At 32.4% G+C, this 20,463-nt stretch overlaps 2 protein-coding genes across 2 annotated transcripts; one reads left to right on the top strand and one right to left on the bottom strand.

The window, feature by feature from the left end:
* Nucleotides 1-2,057: 2,057 nt before the first annotated feature.
* Nucleotides 2,058-6,227, bottom strand: LOC134697738 (uncharacterized). Its single transcript, XM_063560022.1, has 2 exons — nt 6,170-6,227; nt 2,058-2,845 (listed from the first exon to the last, which is right to left on the bottom strand). The coding sequence occupies exons 1-2, from the start codon at nt 6,225-6,227 to the stop codon at nt 2,058-2,060; spliced, it is 846 nt and encodes a 281-aa protein (XP_063416092.1).
* Nucleotides 6,228-7,509: 1,282 nt separating this feature from the next.
* On the top strand, nt 7,510-14,696 carry LOC134697737 (uncharacterized). Its single transcript, XM_063560021.1, has 7 exons — nt 7,510-7,611; nt 8,262-8,354; nt 8,952-9,059; nt 9,764-10,069; nt 10,788-11,015; nt 12,828-12,981; nt 14,071-14,696. Exons 1-7 carry the CDS (start codon nt 7,510-7,512, stop codon nt 14,694-14,696), a joined length of 1,617 nt encoding a protein of 538 aa, XP_063416091.1.
* Nucleotides 14,697-20,463: the final 5,767 nt, after the last annotated feature.

Here is a 20,463-nt window from a genome sequence, read left to right as displayed (position 1 = left end):
AACGATATGCTTCAAACTAAAAAATAGAAAAAAGCAAACCAGAGTGTCACGGATTTTCCGCTAAATTTTTTAAAAATATTCCCGGGATAAAACGGGATCTGACAATACGGCACAATTTATCTAACATTCTTCTATCTTTATAGATTGTTCACTGATGAGTACTTGGCCTGTGTAGCCCCGGAAAAAAATTATATTCTTTCCTTTAAATAATTTCTTAATTGTTCGCCAAAAAAGACTGAATGGTCTCTTCATTGTATCTAGTGTGATGTGTTGTTGATCGTGAGAAATAAATGCCAATATCTAGGAGTAGATGGAAGGCTATATTGTTAAACACTTACTTACTTACTTACTTAATCCTCTTCATGTTCTTGAACACATAAGGCATCAACAAGGGACCTCCAACTCGTTCTATCTTTCGCGATTCTTTCTATTTGATTCCAGGTGTAACCATGTCTTTTTATCTCTGCTGCTATATCTCTTCTCCATGTGCCTTTAGGTCTTCCAGGCTTTCTTGTCCCTTGTGGTGTCCATGTCAATACCTTTTTCACATGCCGGTTGTTATCCATTCGCAGTATATGTCCAATTTATTTCCACCGCCTTCTCGTGATATCATTTCCTATGTTCTTAACACCTGTTCTTTCTAATAGTTCACTGTTTGAAATTATACTTGGCCATCTGATGTTAATTATTCGTCTCAAACAGCGTCCTTCGAATCCTCTAATTCGACTTTCTACTTTTTTGGTTGTTCTCCATGTTTCTGAACCGTACAACAGAACTGATCTAACATTGCTCACATACAATCTGATCTTTGTCTTACTGGATATTTTGTTGTTTTTCCATATGTTCTTCAGGTTTTTGAATGCAGAAGCTGCTTTGCCAATACGGATGTTAACTTCTTCTTCAATATTTCCTTCTGCATTTACTCTACTACCAAGATAATTGAATGAGTTTACTTGTTCCAGTTCTTTTCCATTCACTGTTATAGCTTTATTGTTCTTTGTACCTATCTTCATTACCTTAGTTTTCTTTGCATTTATCTTCAGTCCTACTTTTGCTGCATCTGATGTTACTTCATCTGTCTCTTTCTGCATGTGTTCATGTGTATGAGAAAAGAGGCTAATATCATCAGCAAAGTCCATGTCCTCTAAAAATGTTGTTAGTCCCCACTGTATACCATGATTTTCAGTTGTTGACTTCTTCATTACCCAGTCAACCACCAATATAAAGAGGAAAGGAGATATTAATCATCCCTGTCTTACTCCAGATGTTATTAAAAACCAATCTGATAGTTTTCCATCATGTCTGACTGCACATCTAAAACCATCATACATTTCCGTTATTTTCTGTGGAATTCCATACATACTCAAAGCGACTCCCTATGGACACTATCAAAGGCTTTTTCAAAATCCACATAATTTATATATATGGGTGACCTCCATTCTAGTGCTTGTTCTATAATATTTCTCAGTATGAGGATGTAATCTATACATGCACGGTTTGTTCTAAATCCACTTTGTTATCCCGTAGAATGGAATCGATTTTGTCTTTGATTCGTTCTAAAATTATTCTACAAAGTATCTTACCAGGCACTGATAGTAAAGTAATTCCACGCCAGTTGTTACAATCTGTAAGATTACCTTTCTTTGGTAGTTTTATGATGATACCATCTTTCCACTGGGTAGGTAGTATTTCTTTTTCCCATATTTCATTCAGCAAATCACGTAGGATGTTCACGTTGAGATTTATGTCTGATTTTAGTACTTCTGCTGGTATGCCATCTACCCCAGGAGCTTTGTTGTTTTTAAGTTTTTTAATGGCTGCTTTGATCTCATCATCTGTTATGGGTCCCATTTCTATTTCTATTGGTGGTGGAGCTTCCTCTGTCCTGTCAACTGATATTTCTGGTTCAGGCCTATTCAACACCTCTTCAAAATGCTCTTTCCATCTTTCCAGTTGTTTTTCAAATTTGCATATTGTCTGACCATCTTTGTCTTTGATGTTAGTATTGTTGGTATTTACTCTGCTACTAAGCTGTTTTGTAATGTTCTATAGCTTTTTTATATCTCCAACTTAGATGCATTTTCAGCCTCTTCTGCAATCTTATCTATGTATGCCTTTTTGTCTGCCTTAGCATTCTTTTTCACTTCCTTTTCCTTACTATTATATAGATCTTTCGTTCTCTCTTGTTGTTCTCTTGTTGCTTGGTTGGTTTTTGATTTTAACAGTTTTCTTTCTATAATTAGAGCCCAGGTTTTTTCAGATATCCATTCCTTTCTTTCTTTATTTTTGTAACCCAAGATGTCCTCACTTGTTTTTAAATAAATTTCACTCATATGTTGCCATTTAGAGTTTATGTCAATCTCATTTTCTTCAAGTTGTAAGACCTCGAATCTGTTCTTCAGTTCTATATTGAAGTTTTGTTGTATTTCAGGTTTAAGTTTTCCAAAGTCTATGATCTTGCTTGGTGTTTTGCATTTATTTTTTCTAAATTTTAGTCTGATCTTTCCAATTACTAGGTGATGGTCGCTGTATACATCTGCACCTCTCTTCACTTTTACATCTAATAATGATGACCTCCATTTCTTATTAATCAGTATGTGACCGATCTGGTTTTTCACTTTCCCATTTGGAGACACCCATGTGGCTTTATGTATGTTTTTATGTTCAAAGATTGTTCCCCCAATTACCAGATTGTTCATAGTACACATCTCTAATAATCTTTCACCATTGTTGTTAATTTCTCCAAGCCCATGTTTTCCCATCACTTCTTCTGAACCTATGTTAGTTGAACCTACTTTTGCATTAAAATCTCCAATGATGGTAAGTACATCATGCTTTGGTGTATCTATAACCGGAAGAAAAGTGACTTCAGGAACTTTTCCTATGATCTGCAAAGTGCTTTTCAGGAACTCTCGTTTTGAATTGAATATTTATATGAACTCTCGTTTTGAATTGAATACTTATATGAACTCTCGTTTTGAATATCTATATATGAACTCTGGTTTTATTGATTTATATGAACTTTTGTTTAAAATTGAATATTTCTCGTTTTAGTTTAAAGTTGAATATTTCTTGTTTTAAATGTTTCTTTATTCTTAAATATAATGTTTCTTATTTCAAATACCCAAAGAGATTATAGATTTACTATTTTACAACTTAATCCGATGGATTTCAAACGTGCGCGAGATAATACATGTATCTAGCACTTGAACTACAAAAGCAATTATCGCTATTTTACTAAGTTCAGCCGGAGGACAATAATCCTATTATTATTACATAACATATATATCTATATTTTATGAGAACCTTTTAAAATGATTTAATACCCTTATCTTCGAATTAATTTATGTTTTGTAAACTGTTGCTGCGGCAGTCTTCCCCTAGCTTTCGAACTGTAAACTTGTGTGAATAAATTTGTATATATTTTTATACGGTCTTGCGTTTAAGGCAGCCATAGTGTCGATTATAGACCTACAGACTTTAATGTAACCCGTGCCGAACTTCACGGACTCGTGCCGCAAGCTGCTCCGAGATCCTCTACAATAATGCCTAGGATGCTAGATCCTAGTTACCGTGTGCTGTCGCGAGGAGGCATTGTAGAAGTCTTGAATAATTCAGAGGCTATGTACTGGCAAAAAGATTTACTCACTCGGCTTTCTTTTCACCTGCAAAAGCAGGCTAGCCAGCGGTGATAGAGAACCTATGGTTCTAACCACACTAGACGCATGCACAATCCTGTGGACAAACCACCAACACACCTTGTTAAACAGTTTATTATAGCAATAAAGGTAGATTTAAAATCTTCTAAAAGTTTCATTGACCTCAGGGATTCAATAAGATCGGGTATCATATCATACATATCTTCTTTAGAGGTTTGGACTGATTCATCTATTTATTTCTGCTAAGGATTGACCTCCGAACTTGTTCCCCTAAGAAGATTTTCCTATGTTCACTATTAATGTAATTTCTACAGTTGGATATGGTGAGATTTATAACCTGCATGTCATGATTTATCATCTGAAACTTAAGCAGCTTGCAATCTATAAAGCCAGTAGAATGTAAGATACATTAATTTTACCGTACACATAATTTTCTACATAACAAAATGCCTGTACCAAGTCAGGAAAATGGCAGTTGTTCGGTTGAGCTTTGGATTTTCTCATTTGATAAGGACATTTCCTTTTTGAATTTTCTTCAGAGTTCAGTATTTTTGTAACTTTTCTTTTTAATGATCTTTAATGCCGCCTGTACCAAGGCAGGAATATGACCGTTGTATTCCATTCGTTTTGTGTGTTAAATCAGGAACATACATATTGTTAGATATACTGTTCCCATGTTAAATTGAGCTTTTGTCTTTGCCATTCCATAAAGGACTTTCCGTTTGAATATTTCATGGAGTTCGGTATTTTTGTTATTTATCATTTATTTTTTTAAATAATTACATCCACGAATAAAGTTTCTTTGAAAGTTACTGACATCATGCTTAAGTTACGGACATCCCTATTGGTATAAGGAAAAAAGTTACGGACAAGTTGTTTTGAAGTTACGGACATCATAAGTGTTTTGAAAAATCGTGCTGTAATCGTTTATTTTGTAGTAACAAACCACGTTTTACATTGCAGAGTTTCCCTAAAAGATTTATAAAACTTTTTAATTACTGAACATTTCTTTTGTATTCATGGTATTTTAATTATATAGGAGCAAACTTCCTAACCGAAGCCAGGCGGCTCCATCTTGGGCTGTGGGTAACTTAAGTTACCCACGGCCGTTTAAGCACAGTGACTTGGTACAGCAGCCATAACATGGCTTATAATGGCTTCCTGGTTGAAATTGTATCAGGTACGATGCAAATTTTAAACTTAACAAAAGTGCACGCGTTGAGGGCTTAACACACAAAAGCGTGACTAAAACAAACCACGAAAAAACGTCCATTTAATCATTGTTTTTTTAATATAGTTTTCCTTTTTCTCTCATGGGTAGTCGGTTTGTAATAGACTTACGAGTTGACATCTCCCTTAGGTTTTCTTAGCATCTCTTTTGTTTCTGATAGTCTTTAAAAAAATAAATATAGGAAACCCATCTCTCACCAATGATTGCAGACTGACTGCGTGAGTAGAGCATAGCCCAGTATACATATTGCCTTTCACATTAATTTTTATGCCTTGTTCTGACTGTCTTCTGAGATTGGTGCATGTGTAAAATCAACACACGATGTACCTACTTTCACATTTTATCATGTATTATTGTATTTCAAGAGTCGAATTATTTGCTCTCAACGAGGATAACTGAAAGGTGGTTTCGCATTTAGTAGTTATAGTTAACACGAAATCTGCTTGCATTGATTATCACTTTAACAGCTATCATTTCATACTCAACTGACGAATTTTAATTTGTATTACTTATCATTTAAATATTCCATTAAATCTTAATCACTGATGTTATCATTTACATCATTTGTTTTTAGAAAAAGACTGATATAGAAAACAAAAATTGGAAAAAGACCATCAAAAAGTACAAAATGCAACGCCACCAGCAGTAAATATATGTAGTTTTATTATATTCGAATGAATGTTTTGCCACCAGTTCCTAGCCTGTGTCATCTATTTTTCAAGATCGTTTACATCAAAACATTGTCATACCTTATCAACCATAGAAGAATGCACTTACTTGATTAAATACGTGCCTTAGTTATCAAATGTGAACGTTGATGTTTCTTAAATATATATATAAAAAAGGCAATTTAAACTATTGATGTTTTTAATTAAAAAAAAAGCGTGTTTAAACTATTGATGTTTCTTATATTAAAAAGCGTATATAAATTATTGATGTTTCTTAAATAAAAAAGCGTATTTTAACTATTGGTGTTTCTTAAATAAAATAAAAAGCGTATTTTAACTTTTGATGTTTTTTAATAAAAAAGCGTAAAAAACTGTTGATGTTTCTTAAACTAAAAAGCGTATTTAAACTATTGATGTTTTTTTTTAAATCAACAAAGCGTATTTAAACTATTGATGTTTTTTTTAAATCAACAAAGCGTATTTAAACTATTGATGTTTTTTTTAAATCAACAAAGCGTATTTAAACTATTGATGTTTTTTAAATGAAAAAGGCATATTTAATCTAAAGAATTATTTTAACGCTATTAATTTACAATACGATTGCTTATTACCTTTGTTGGTAATTAACATATCTAGTGTTGACGAACACCACACAGGAGGTATCGACATTTTGTTTCAAATAGATTCTTATAAATACGACAGCACATAGTTAATTGTATAGTATGGCACCTATCATAAAGTTACTTTAGTTTCAATATTTTTGTGATATATTGTTTTTGTTTTATTCGTTGCAATATAATAATACCTGTAGTCAAGGTGTTGTAGTATTAGGTTATTGCATGAATATTGGGGAATATTGTCCCGCGTAGAATTTTATATTACACGAGCTTGCGAATATACGTTATGCGAGGGACAATATTATACAATTACTGTCTTTTGGTGAGGTAAATGTGTGGTTTTATTGACTTTTGAAAAACTGATATTCACTGAGGCCAACGGCCGAAGTAAATATCAGTTTTTCAAAAGTCAATAAAACCACATATTTACCGAAATAAAAGACAGTAAATGTTTTATTCCATATTCCCAGAGTAATTAATGTAATAGAAATATATTTACCAAAACCAATTGTACATCAACGTTTTTTTCCAAAATTATACACGTAAAAGCACGCGACGTTTTGCGCGGTGAATATCCTTTTTCCGCAGGTGAATATGCTTATTTATTCAAAATCCCATTCATATAGCAAAACCTACTAATATTTTATCAATATGGAATAAACCCCAATATTCATACAATAACACTTTTATTGTATAGTAATATAATATTTGAAGGTAAAAATTACTTTAAACTAAGATTTTGTCGTTGATGACATCATGATTTTGAAGATGTATTGCCCTAGTGCAATATTGAAATTTATTGCACGCAAACTTTTAGTTACTTTCTGTGGGAAATATTATATTGCTATGCAATAATATAGGATTATTGCATGAATATTGGGGAATATTGTCCCGATTAGAATTTTATACCGCACGAGCTTGTGAGTGCAATACATATTCTACGAGAGACAATATTCCCCAATATTCATGCAATAACTCTTTTATTGTATAGCAATATAATATTTGAAAGTAAAAATTGATTCAAACTAAGATTTTGTCGTTGATGACATCATGAACTTTGAAGATTTATTGCACTAGTGCAAAATTGAAATTTATTGCATACTATCTTTTAGTTTCTTTCTGTGGGGAATATTATATTGCTATGCAATAATATGATTTACAAAGTGAAGGTTTATATTTTGGTGAAAGTCGAGTTTCAAGTTGGCATTTGGTTCAAATACATCACAAACACATTGAGGGTTTTGCTACTTTTACGGGATGTATATCTCGTCTTGTCTTTTAAGATTTCTATTTAATTTAGTGTATGTCACGACTTCGTTGAATTTTTCGGAAAAATGTGGCAGCGATTATCTATAAGCTGGGCCTCCCCCTTGCAACATACGGGTATCTCAGATGACCGTGTTGTCAGAGCTGAACAAACAAAGGACTGGGAATCAGTCTACTATTATCTTCTCCCTCGTGGTTAGCTTGTATGCGTCATTTACATTTATTTGATATTTAAAATATAAGTAATTGTGTAAATCCTGAGTGGAAGAAGAAACTTTGACTGAAGCCTAAACATAATCAAAAGACGATATCAAGAATCAACAAAAGAACTATAAAACAGTGTTTGCTTTTGGATAACTGGAGCTTATAGAGTTGACATTAAGATACATTCTTTGATTAAAGTTTTCGTGAAAACTATAACTTTGTCAAGCCTTCCTGGAATATCGTTAAACTTGTACCAGAATCTTTGTTTTTCAATAACACCTAAAATTAAATTTTGAGAAAAAAAACTTTTTTTCTTTTTTCGGTTTATTTTCAGATAGATGGAATATTTTCTAGTAGTTAACACTGACAAACATTGAAATTAAACTCTGTTATTCAATATATAATTTGTCAACTTTTGTTGATTGTTCGCAAAAACGCATAAAGAACTTTTTTCATGATAAAAATGGTATGTACAGATAAAAATAGTTTTTTGTTGTTATTTTGTTTGTTAATTATAAATTAACGTAGATTTTGGCATAGACAACACACGTTAACAAAACAGCAACGATTACAAGGTCCATTTAAACCCCTCACAATTTTCATTATTTATTTGCAGGAGCAGCTAGACCGTACACATTTACTAAACGAACACAAACCGTTAGTGGTAGTAACAAACAAACACCTTCATGAAAAGAAAGGCAATCTTCAGGTAATGATTCCTATCTTTCAGAAAAAAATATGCCATTATATGATTGACGTAAATTGCAATTGTGTACATTCCTCCTTTGCACGATGTATTTGTAAGAATCGTATGCAATTATTTGATAGTTTTTTTTATCATGGTGTGGAATATGTATAATACAATTCGTATATGCAGGTTGGCAATTCAATTCCTCAGTCTATAAAACAAAGAGGCATGATGTGATAGCAAAATTTAACAACTATATAAATGACGTTGAGTTAAGCAGTTAAACGATCACCGTACGACCAACACCTATGAGTGATAAAGGCATCTTTACAGAAGTATACCGCTGTTCAAAAGTTATATAACTATCAAGAGAAAACAATTCCGGGTTACAAATCAAAAAACACATCAAATAGTCTACAAATAAAGCCGGGCATAATAGAATGCATAACAACTAAATATAAAAAAAACCCAGCACGATTAAAGCATGTTTAGGCAAAACAAAAAAGAATCAAAACAAAAATTATTGACAGCAACTAACTATATTCTCTGAATGGGTTGTTGCTGAGTTGGGCCACTATATCAGTTTTGATGACTAACGACTGTCTTTGTTTAATATAGTCTTTGCAGAAGGAACCACAGCAAGACCGCACAAGATCAATAACTTCACCAAAACCGTCAGTGATATTTACAACTAAAACCCTTCCTCAACAGACAAGTAGTTTGAAGGTATAGTTTTACTCGTTAATAAATAGTAAAAATATGCACTGTTCTGACTTTTGCTGAAAATGATTTGTTCTTTATGTAGTCAACGCAATTCTTGCTGTTCGAGGGAAGAAGCTTAGAGGTAAAAAAAAATTATTTGCACACATTCATCATTAATAATCTATTTAAACATGTTAAATTCAACATGTACAGAACACACTACATTCTTATATCTATAGTTTCTAGAATAGTCACAGATTGTGAATTTTAAATTTATGAAATAGTGAGATAAACTATCATTTACCTTAAAAACAAGCACGAACAGCAATATAACTTCATCACCAACAACGGTTCCTGTCCATATGTATTTAGATCTAAAGAGTAGCAGTCGTTTGCAAGAACTGTTTACATACGATTCGAGTTGTCAACAGCGGACATACATAAATATTAACATAACGAAGTATACTTATGCACAACATTTAAGGTTTTATTCTGCTACTACTTTTCGAACGATTTTCAGATTAACATCAGACAGAAAAAACAATTTTGAAAAATAGCAATCAGCCAACATTTTGAATTTTCTCGTATTTTGTTGCAATTTTGTCATTCTGTTATGTTTTTAATGTTATTGAATAATTGATTGTGGCGAGTTAAAGGCCAAAACTTGAGACAATTTTTCATTTACAATAAAAAAAAAATACTTTGAACCTTCTTTTACCATTTAACAGACTAAACAAATAACAAAAGAAGTTATTGCTGCAATAGAAATTGGATACACCCATTCAGGATATGTCTTTTGTTTGGGTAAAAAGTTTGCTTTGGAGGGAATTGGTCTATATTGTTCTAACTGGGAAGCAAGAGATAAGGGAGTTGTCAGTTTTAAAACCTCAACTGCGATTTTGTTCAGACCTGATACATCTGTTCATAGTATTGGTTACGAAGCAGAGGAACATGTCAGCAGAATTCAAGGCGAATCAGATTCTGGAAAATGGTTCTTTTTCAAAAACTTCATGGTGGAATGTTACAAACTAAAGGTAAAAGAACAAATCGATAAATGTTAGTTGAAAATAAAAACATCCTACATTGTAAAGGGCAGTATGGTTAACGCTATGTAAATGTTTAATTAAAGTCCTGTAAACAGACATAACTACATAATTACATAATTTACCAATATATCAATTACTATATAAAAAAGAAGATGTGATATGCTTGCCAATGAGACAACTATCCACAAAAGACCAAAATGACACATATATTAACAACTATAGGTCACCGTACGGCCTTCAACAATGAGCAAAGTCAGCTATAAATGACCCCGATAAGACAATGTAAAACAATTCAAACGAGTAAACTAACGGCTTCATTTAAGTAAAAAAAATTAACGAAAAACAAATATATAACACATAAACAAACGACAACCACTGAATTTACAGGCTCCTGACTTGGGACAGGCACAAACATAAATAATGTGGCGGGGTTACACATGTTAGCGGGATGTTCACATATACAAACTTTTTTGTTCAACTCAGATTGTTGATAGCGTTCACATGTTTTATGTGATGTGTGTTTTATAAGAATAGAAGTGAAATATACCAAAGAAACATTTAAACTAAAATCTCGAAAATATTAAACATATTGTTGTTTTTTTAGAAAATACTGGATTAAAACAGTCTTATTGTTGTTGTTTTGTTTTGTTTGTGAACATTTTGTGTGCTTTTTTTGTGTATATTGTTCCTGTCTATTTTGTTACAGGCTACATCTGTTGAAGATTTGATTATAAAAGATTTTTTGCAAAACAATGTTACAATGAAAGCAGTGGATGTGATATCTAGCTTTATTAAACAAATGAAAGACAAACTGGTGAATGAATTAATACGACGACTTCTAGGGTACACCGACAATGATATACATTGGGTGATAACAACACCGGGGAAATTAGAACCTCCAATACACAAGCTGATGAACACCGCCATCACAAAGGTATTTTTTAAAGGTGAATGTATTACAATTCATTGTTGGTTTTATACCGTGAAGACTATGATAGCACATGCGCTTCTTATAGTATTGTACAACTCAAGCACGATTACATATTAAGAAACTTAACTCGAAAATTTCATTAGATTTATTCTTGAATAAATCATTAACATGAGTAATGAGTACACTTAGAGTACACTAAACATAAATCGCTGCCGTTCCAAAACTCTTATCTTCCTATACGAAAAGTAATACATCATTAAACCAACGATCGGTTCATGCGAACATGTAAAATATAAGGATCGCACAAAGACACAAGTAAATAAAAACCGGTAAGGATAATACCTATGAATTTAAATATTGCATTTGTTTTCTAATTGTAAAAATAAACCAAACCAAAACCACAGTGTTGCATATTTTTTCATGTAAGAAAATGAGGTTAAATAGATATGATGTCCGTATCTAAATTTGAAAAAAAATATCACATGTTTTTGTATGCAACATTTCTTGTCGTTGTTAAACCTTCCATCAGCTAATGAAGTTCATCTTCAACAATTTAATTTTGAAAGACCAAAATTTCAAATTGTTTTTATCTAAGAAAGTTGGTGAATCTTTCTATAACATGTATAACGTCCATGCTTAATAACTTATTGGTGAGCATTAATTCTCATTTTGTGATGTGGTTTCTCGTTTTACAAATATTTACACTATTAAAAGCAACATCCCTTTGAAAATATACTTTTAAAATGTAAGATATTTTCTTATTATACCCTTATACTGTATTAATTAAAAACAGATTATCGTTGAAAAACTGCGTCTACCTCGTAATTAAAACATATTTTAACTCATTAACATTTCAATTACTAATAAATTTTTTTACCGATTTAGAGCATATAAATGCAATCTGTAAAAGTTAACAAAACACTCATACATATCTTTATGAAATAGTACATAAACGAACTGAATAAATGGTAACATCGACAACTTTGTTTTGTTAAACCAAGAATTGAATATCACAATAACAATACAAGTTTCATAACAATTATTGATAACCTCTGAACAAGTAAATGTATTCCAAAGTTGCAGTACACATTTATGTCAATCAACTTTTTAAAATAGTTTTGTCATACAAGAAGTACTGTAATAAATCTTGATTACCTTAGAACAGATGTCTTTTACAGGTAAATATATTACTTAACTAGTGAATTCTAAAGGTCTTGTGATTCAAGATGACAAGGATGTTGTAATTGTCAATGGACGTTTTGAACAACTTTTTACTCTCTGACCAGGTGTGATTTTTTTTAATCAGTGCTTCCCAGGCAGGATGTATTACTTACGAGAAGAACAGTTGTATTCCTACTTTTTTATCCATTTTTTTTATAAATAAATATTGTATCCCAAATTATAATATAAATAAATATATTTCTGATATAAAGGTTAAACAATATCAATAATTTTGTTGGCTGTTTTTATCTCATTAAAAAGATAGCTATTTAACCATTGTATGCAACCATGAATCCTATGTAGTTATTGTTTGTGAATTTAGGCAAATAAAAGTTTGTTTGAAAAAAAACACAACATGGAAATAACGCTTTACTACCCTCAGTGTATGGGTGGTTTTCAGGTAAAATTTAGTCCAATTCAGACTGGTGCTGAACAAATCAGTAATGTCGAGTAATGATATAGGCCATTTCAGACTTTTACTGGTTTTGTAGTAATAATTACATGTTGATCAAAACAGAATCTTCGGGGAATTTGAATGCTTGATTGAATAAAACAATTGTAAATCGAATGTTTATGTATATGTTTATATTACAGACTGGAATCAATCCTGATCAGTTGAAAATTGTACAGGGACCCGAAGCCGAGCTAATGTATAATCGAACGTTTACTGGTTCACCATCTTCATTTGGCGAAGAACAGATTGCGCCACTGCCGAAATTCTACAGGTCTTTATTAATACATATAGGAGGTTCGTATGTTGCTAAGCTGTGCTAAAAAAAAGAAAACGTTTTACTCGCCATTTTTATGCACAGATCCAAGTTATAAACATAACCAAATGTGTGATAACTGTTAAATTGTGGACTAAGAGAGTAAAAAGATACAAGAGGACGATTCATGGTCATTTTGATAAATTTTCTGTAACGATATTTTGAATTTTTCGAAAAACTAAGGATTGTCTTATTCCAGGAATAGATTACCTTAGCCTTATTTGGCGCAACTTTCCGAATTTTTGGTCCTCAATGCTTTTAAACTTTGTAATTGTTTGCCTTTATACATTTTGTGATCTGAGCGTCACTGGTGAGTCTTATGTAGACGAAACGCGCGTCTGGCGTATTAAATTATAATCCTGGTACCTTTGATAACTATTTACACCACTCGGTCGATGCCACTGCTGGTGGACGTTTCGTCCCGAGGGTATCACCAGCCCAGTAGTCAGCACTTTGGTCTTGACATGAATATCAATTATATAGTCATTTTAATGAATGTATATGGTCATTTATAAATTTCCTGTTACAAAACTTTGACTTTTTCGAAAAACGTCCGAAAAGATATTATCTTAGCCACATTTGTTACACTTTTTTGGAATTTTTGGTTTTTAATGCTTTTCAACTTTGTACCTGTTTGGCTTAATAACTATTTTAATCTGAATGTCACTGATGGGTCTAATGTAGACGAAATGCGCGTCTGGTGTTTTAAATTATAATCCTGGTACCTTTGATACCTATAATCAAATTCAAAGGTAGAAAATAAACGAAAACCTCATGGCTGAAAAAGACAACGACCTACCGACAAACAATAGTACATAGAACACAACATAGTAAACTGAAGACTGAAAAACATGATTCCGACTAAAAACTGGGTTGTGATCTTAGGTGTACGGGGGAAGGATACACCCACCATGCTTTACATGTGGCACCCTCTATGTAGCACACGGACTAATATAGCCAATCTGTATTACTTCTTTGATATAAATATAAAGATTCGTTTCAATTGTTAGAAAAAGGTGAACTTAGTTACTCTGGCAAAAATAATGATATTGACTTGTACACACTTATAGGTTGTAAGCACCTCCATTTTAATTTAGGGGTAGCTATCAATTTGACTGTGGTAGAAGTAAATGAAAAGAAAACAAATATCCTTGAGACAATTTTTACTACAAATGAAAGTGCAAAACAAGCGTTTATAAGATTCTTAACCCGCTTATTTGGAGGGGATGTTTTGAAGTATTTAAGAGATTACCATCCATTGGAATATTCTGAACTTCTACATAATTTTGAGAAGAAACTGAAATACTTTGAGTCAGGTAAAGTAGTAACTGTTCGTGTTCCTCCGAAATGGTACGATGCATATAGAGAATTTACCGGTGACATACTGACTAATGCAATAAACCAAACAACATTCAGGGACGCTGTGTCATTTCAGAATGACAAAATAAGGATAAGTCCAGAGTTGTTCCGCAAGTTTTACGAAAATGCTACAGATTTTACCATTGAAATGGTAGAGAAGACTTTAGCGAAGCAGTCAGCATTAGGAATCGGCGTTGTGTTTATAGCAGGTGATCATGTAGACCACGTGTTTGTAAAAACATTGAAGGAAAGATATCCGGCTCATAAAATTATTGTTTCCAAGAATCCAGAACTTGTTGTTCTGAAAGGAGCAGTTTTAAATGAGATCATGGAATAAAATGAACCAATATCAAATAAATAAATACAATAATCCAGGCATTGTTAGGTTTATTCATAATAAAAAAAAAGAGTTGATGTATGGTTGCCAATGAGATATCTATCCATCAGAGACCAAATACACGGAAAATCAAATAAAATATATTATAGATATAGATGTAAATGACAACAATCAAATAGCAGTAACATGAATAAAACGCTTGTCAAAGTTGAGCGTCTGTTTAGCTGAGTGGGTGTGCAAGTTCGTATACCTACGTCCGGTCAGAATGGGATGTTAAATCAGTTGCCTCGTGTAGAGAGGCGCCAAACTATCTGTATGTTAAAAACACGTTCAACAACTTAGTGGGATCTGTAGGAAGCATGTTACCAAGCAAAAATTATGTCCCGATATAAGTTACCCTCATTTTCCAATGGCAGTCGATCAACATTTCTCACACATTTCTCTCTCTGGCCGCTTCTAATACATGACCTACCTATTGTATTTATTTTTAATTTGTTTTCGTCATTCATGAACTATTTGCCACTGGACGTTAAACAACAAATAACCTTAATCTTTCCATTTATAACCAATACAATGCAACAATAACTAAACAAGAAAAAAATTATAATTGGTATATATATATACATAAAATAACATGTTCTTATCTTTTAAAATAAGTAATTTTTATTTGATATCATGTTGTGCTATTTTCTCATTTCTTAATTTGTGTGAAAACATTTATCCTTGCTGGTGAAATTAAATCATAAGGTCAAATTGTTCCTTCTGAGTTTTCATTATGACGTCATTTAAATAGGCGACCATGCCTAAGGAAGTTTCATACAAAGAAAACAACTTTCTTGAAATCTGTGAAAATGACCTTAGTTTGAATCTCGACCGGTTCAAACTTATGATGTGAAAATTAGTTTTACTACTTCTCCGCTCAAAACGCAGGAGTAAGGTAAAAAAAAACTAGTCGCCTATGACTTAATATAACGAATCAAAATTCAGTTACTGTGTGCCTCGTGTCCCAATACAGAATCCAATTTGAGTTGAGGGTCAGCTCGGAACTATCATTAAAAGTTCGGTTTGAGTGACTCGTCAGCTCGGTGTTAGAATTAACAGTCTGGTTTGAGTAACTGGTCAGTTCGAGTTTAAAATTAGAAGTCCGGTTTGAGTGACTGTTCAGTTTGCAGTTCAAATTAAGAGTCTGGTTTGAGTGAAGAAGCATGATAAAAACCCGACTGAGCCTGTCGCTCTTGTACCTACAGACAAATAGTACTAATATTCATTCAATTTACCTCTTTATGTTTAAACGCAATCTCTCATCATCAAAACCATAATGATAATATTTAAATGCACTTTCTTAATCTTACATTGCTGCAAAATGAATAATTCGCAAAAAAAAAAACCACGAGTTGTTGAATATTAAATGAATGTAGATATAACACAACAAAATAATGTGTCTTGTGTAAATTTGGAAGCTAACAATTTTTTTAGAAAATTATAAGATTATTTTCTGATCAACATTGATGGGATGTTGGTAAACATCCTGCTGCAAATATAACACACACACATTAACCAATGATATCATACATCAAAAATTTGGTCAGTCTGTTAAATTTCCTTGAATGGAAATCATGGATTTGAATAAAACTTTTATATCCTAGGCTTTATTGTGAAGTTAAAGATTTGTATATAAGCAATTCTTCGACCAAAACCCGATAACATTTGAATTTAATGGAAGAACAATATGTAGACTAAGACGTGCCTTATCTCAGAGAAGATAAAACATGTAAATGCTGAAATATTTTATACAATTTGTCAATTACACCAGAAATATCATGACGTATGGTATGTATTTAATTTGTTTGTTTAGCATATAAAATGATAATGTCGATAAATAGAGTATCCAAAATGTTGAGCCAAATGAAAAACTGGAGATCATCATTAAAGAATATGACAAAGATGCATCTACAGAATAGGCAACCGTTAAAAAAGTTACATAATAAAAACCTTTAGCGGAGCAACAGTTATTTTGCCGTTCCGGAAACTGTTTAATTCTGGATATTTTCGTTCTAAGTACTCCAAAAGGAAAAACAACGTCAAACTAGTGGTCGAATAATCAAAACGGTTGTATGGCAATTATAAATATGTATCTACCAAAATGTATTCTTTTGAACATGTGACACACGAAAGTATATTCAACCAGCTGGTCAACCTACATAAATGCCAGGGTAGTCTTCCGAATCAATGGTTTTGTCTCAAATCCTGTTTTGATGTGAGAGGCGATTCAACATCGACTTATGTAAACTATACTGTTGATGAAAGTAAATTTAACAAGCATAAATTATCACAAATCTGCCATCAAATCCCCCCCCCCAAAAAAAATAATAAATAAATAATAATATATAAATAAGAAAATAAATGAATCCAGTGACTTTTAATTTTTCGACGATGCTGCTAACCTGAGACAGGATCGTGCTTTAATATGGCAGGGTTAATTCCTTTTGAAATATCAACCCTACCCTTTTAAATCTCGATCAGAAGTTTGAGAAAAAGTACAAAGAGGTTCAGAGAATAAAAACTCCATTTAAACTCAAAATACCGACAACCATTGACTAAAATGTAAAATTATAATTAAATATAATCATTAATCACAACAACAGAAAATGCTCACAGTTACTAAAACTCGAAGTACTCAATCTGCTGAAATTCTCTTTTCTTACCTTTATACCTTTATACCTTTATCTTCGGGTCGTTAAATAAGCCAAAGGCTTCTACTGACCCCTCATCTTGGATTGTCGTATATGCATTTCTCTTCTCATAATTAATATATATATATATATAATATATATATATATAATATATTAAACTTATAGTAAAAAACACTTATTTGGGTGTGCGCAGCTGAACACTTAATTAACACGAACATATGAATTTATAAGGGTTCCAGTTTTCGCACTTTTAGTGCAGGCTTAAAATTATTTAGAGTCTTTGCCGTCACTGTTAAATCAGACAGGTTATTCCACTGATCCACTACTCTAATTGAAAAAGTATTTAGTCTATGTGTGGTCTTACACTGTTTTTTAAACAGTTTTAATGAGTGACCTCTTGTATTATTAGATGGTGGTAAAGTAAATAGCTTCATCCAGTCGATGTCATCTATACCATGCAACGATTTGTAGACTTGTATCATGTCATTCCTATCCCTACGATATTCCAAAGTTGGCAAACCCAATGAACGTAGCCTGTCTTCATAATTAAGATGACAAATATTTTTCACCAGTTTTGTGGCCCTCCTTTGTACAGATTCCAGTTTACGGATGTCTTTTTTAAGATACGGTGACCAGACGCATGTCGCATATTCAAGCAGCGAACGCACTATTGATTTATAAATAGTAAGAAACATATCTTGATCCATGTAATCAAAAGAATGATGAATAAGAGACAACACTCTCTGCGCTTTGTTATAAATATCACTTATATGTTTTTCAAATTTCAAATTAGACTCGAAAGTTACTCCAAGATCCTTTTCTTCATTCACTGTAGATAATGCAATAAAATTTCCAGATTCATCCATAATGGTATAACGATATTTCAGGTCATTGTCAGGATTAATATGCAATACTTTACATTTAGCAGCATTAAATTTTAATTTCCACATATCTGACCATTCACATAATCTGTCCAAATTTTCCTGTAACTTACTTTGCTCATAATCTGACGAGACTTTAGAATAAACTTTACAATCATCAGCAAAAATTTTCACTATGCCCTCTACTACATCAGGAAGATCATTTATAAATGTTAAGAAAAGAACTGGTCCTAAAACACTTCCCTGAGGTACACCACTCACAACGTCTGACCATGTTGATGTTGTGTTATTTATACGAACACATTGCTTACGCCCAGATAGAAAACTTTTTATCCAATTTAAAATGCATCCCTTTATTCCAAGGTTTTCAAGTTTCAAAAATAAACGCTGATGCGGTACAGTATCAAACGCCTTGGAAAAGTCAAGGAAAATCGAGTCCAGTGGAAAACCACTATCAATTAATTCTGACCACTCATCCAGAACCTCTAGGAGTTGAGTAACACATGATCTACCAGGACGGAAGCCATATTGACTACTAGTAAAAAGATTGTTTGTAAGAATAAACTTCATAATATTGTCTCTAATAATGGATTCACATATCTTACATACCACTGACGTTAAGCTTACAGGTCTATAATTACCAGGTTTTAGTTTTTTCCCTTTTTTAAATATCGGTGATACTATGGCATTTTTCCAATCGTCTGGAACTTTCCCCTCTTTGATAGACTTATAAAAAATTAGAAACAATGGATAACAAATTGCATGTCTAACTTCATATAAAACTTTCGGATGGAGACCATCAGGTCCTGCAGATTTATCTGTCTTTAATTTATTAAGTTTCTTTATCACATCTTCCTGACAAATATTAATATCATTTAAATAATTGTTCGACACTGAATTAGTATCATAATCTTTCAAGTCCTCCGTTTGAGTAAAAACACTAGTAAAAAACTGATTTAAAACTTCATTTTTGTCAGCAGTACTGGATGCTAAAGTACCATCCGGTTTCTCAAGCGTACCTATTCCTGATCTAGTCTTGAGTTTACTGTTAACATAATTCCAAAACGACTTTACATTAGTCTTTGATTCTAAGGCCACTTTTTGTTCAAAACTAAGTTTGGCATTTTTAACAGTATTTGTACATTCATTGCGATCCTTCACATATTTGATATATGACAAATTATTTCTTGAATATTTATATTTTTTCCATGATTTACGTTTCTTGACAATTGCAGACTTAGTAGCTCTATCCATCCACAAAGGTGGGCTTATAAATTTACGGTCATTTTTCTTCTCCGGAATAAATCTATCAATGTTATCGGAAATAACAGTAGAGAAACATTTCCACATTTCATTAATGCTTTTATTATTTAGCAGAACATCCCAGTCAATGTCGTTTAGAGTCTCATTAAAAATCTCATAGTTACCTCTAAAATATGAAAAACGATCGCCAGAAGTATTCTCATTATTCAAATAGCAACAAAAATCAAAAGTTATCATGCAATGGTCACTCTTCCCAACTGGCGAATCCATTTGTATAGAGTCTTTGGATATCATATTTTCTTCATTCGTGAAAACCAAATCAAGTAAATTGGCATTTTGACCAGTACGAAAACGTGTCGGTGTACATATATGTTGAAATAGGAAATTGTTTTGCATACACTCATAAAATTTAAAAGGATCTGTGTTAATACCATTTGATACTTCATTATCAACCCATTTGATTTCAGGGTAGTTAAAGTCTCCCATAATTAAATAATGGCTGTACTTTAAGTTACGAGCATGACATATTAAATCATTTAATTTCTTATTATTACAGGATACAGACGACGGACTCCTATAAATACAGCCCAATAACAGTTTATCAGTTCCTTCTAATTTAACTTCACACCACACCGATTCATTAAAAGCAGATTCCGATAAAATGTCAACTTTAAAAGCAGTCAAAGACTTGTGAATATAAATAACTACACCTCTATCCCCCACTTTGTCCGGTAAATACTTTTCATAATCAGCTAGATTTAGCATGGATGATATAGATTTATCCATAGAGTTCTTAGGATATATTTCGCATAAACCTATTATATGTGGCTTTTCAATTGATAAATGTGCCTCAAACTCTGAACGCTTATTTGACAGGGTGTCAACATTTGAAAACAAAACTCTCAACGACTTCAAATTATCCTTCGGAGT

Source organism: Mytilus trossulus, chromosome 14, assembly GCF_036588685.1.
Source record: "Mytilus trossulus isolate FHL-02 chromosome 14, PNRI_Mtr1.1.1.hap1, whole genome shotgun sequence".
Classification (NCBI taxonomy): Eukaryota; Metazoa; Mollusca; class Bivalvia; order Mytilida; family Mytilidae; genus Mytilus; species Mytilus trossulus.
This window is presented reverse-complemented; position numbering and strand designations above follow the sequence as displayed.

Excerpts from the sequence above, each read along its gene's own strand:
- LOC134697738 (XM_063560022.1), bottom strand. The coding sequence starts at position 6,227 with ATGTCGATACCTCCTGTGTGGTGTTCGTCAACACTAGATATGTTAATT. Across the intron at positions 2,846-6,169 it reads TATGTTAATTACCAACAAAG|ATACACCAAAGCATGATGTA; the intron begins GTAATAAGCAAT and ends TTCCGGTTATAG.
- LOC134697737 (XM_063560021.1), top strand. The coding sequence starts at position 7,510 with ATGTGGCAGCGATTATCTATAAGCTGGGCCTCCCCCTTGCAACATACG. Across the intron at positions 8,355-8,951 it reads AAAAGAAAGGCAATCTTCAG|TCTTTGCAGAAGGAACCACA; the intron begins GTAATGATTCCT and ends TGTTTAATATAG. Across the intron at positions 12,982-14,070 it reads TTTATTAATACATATAGGAG|GTTGTAAGCACCTCCATTTT; the intron begins GTTCGTATGTTG and ends ACACACTTATAG.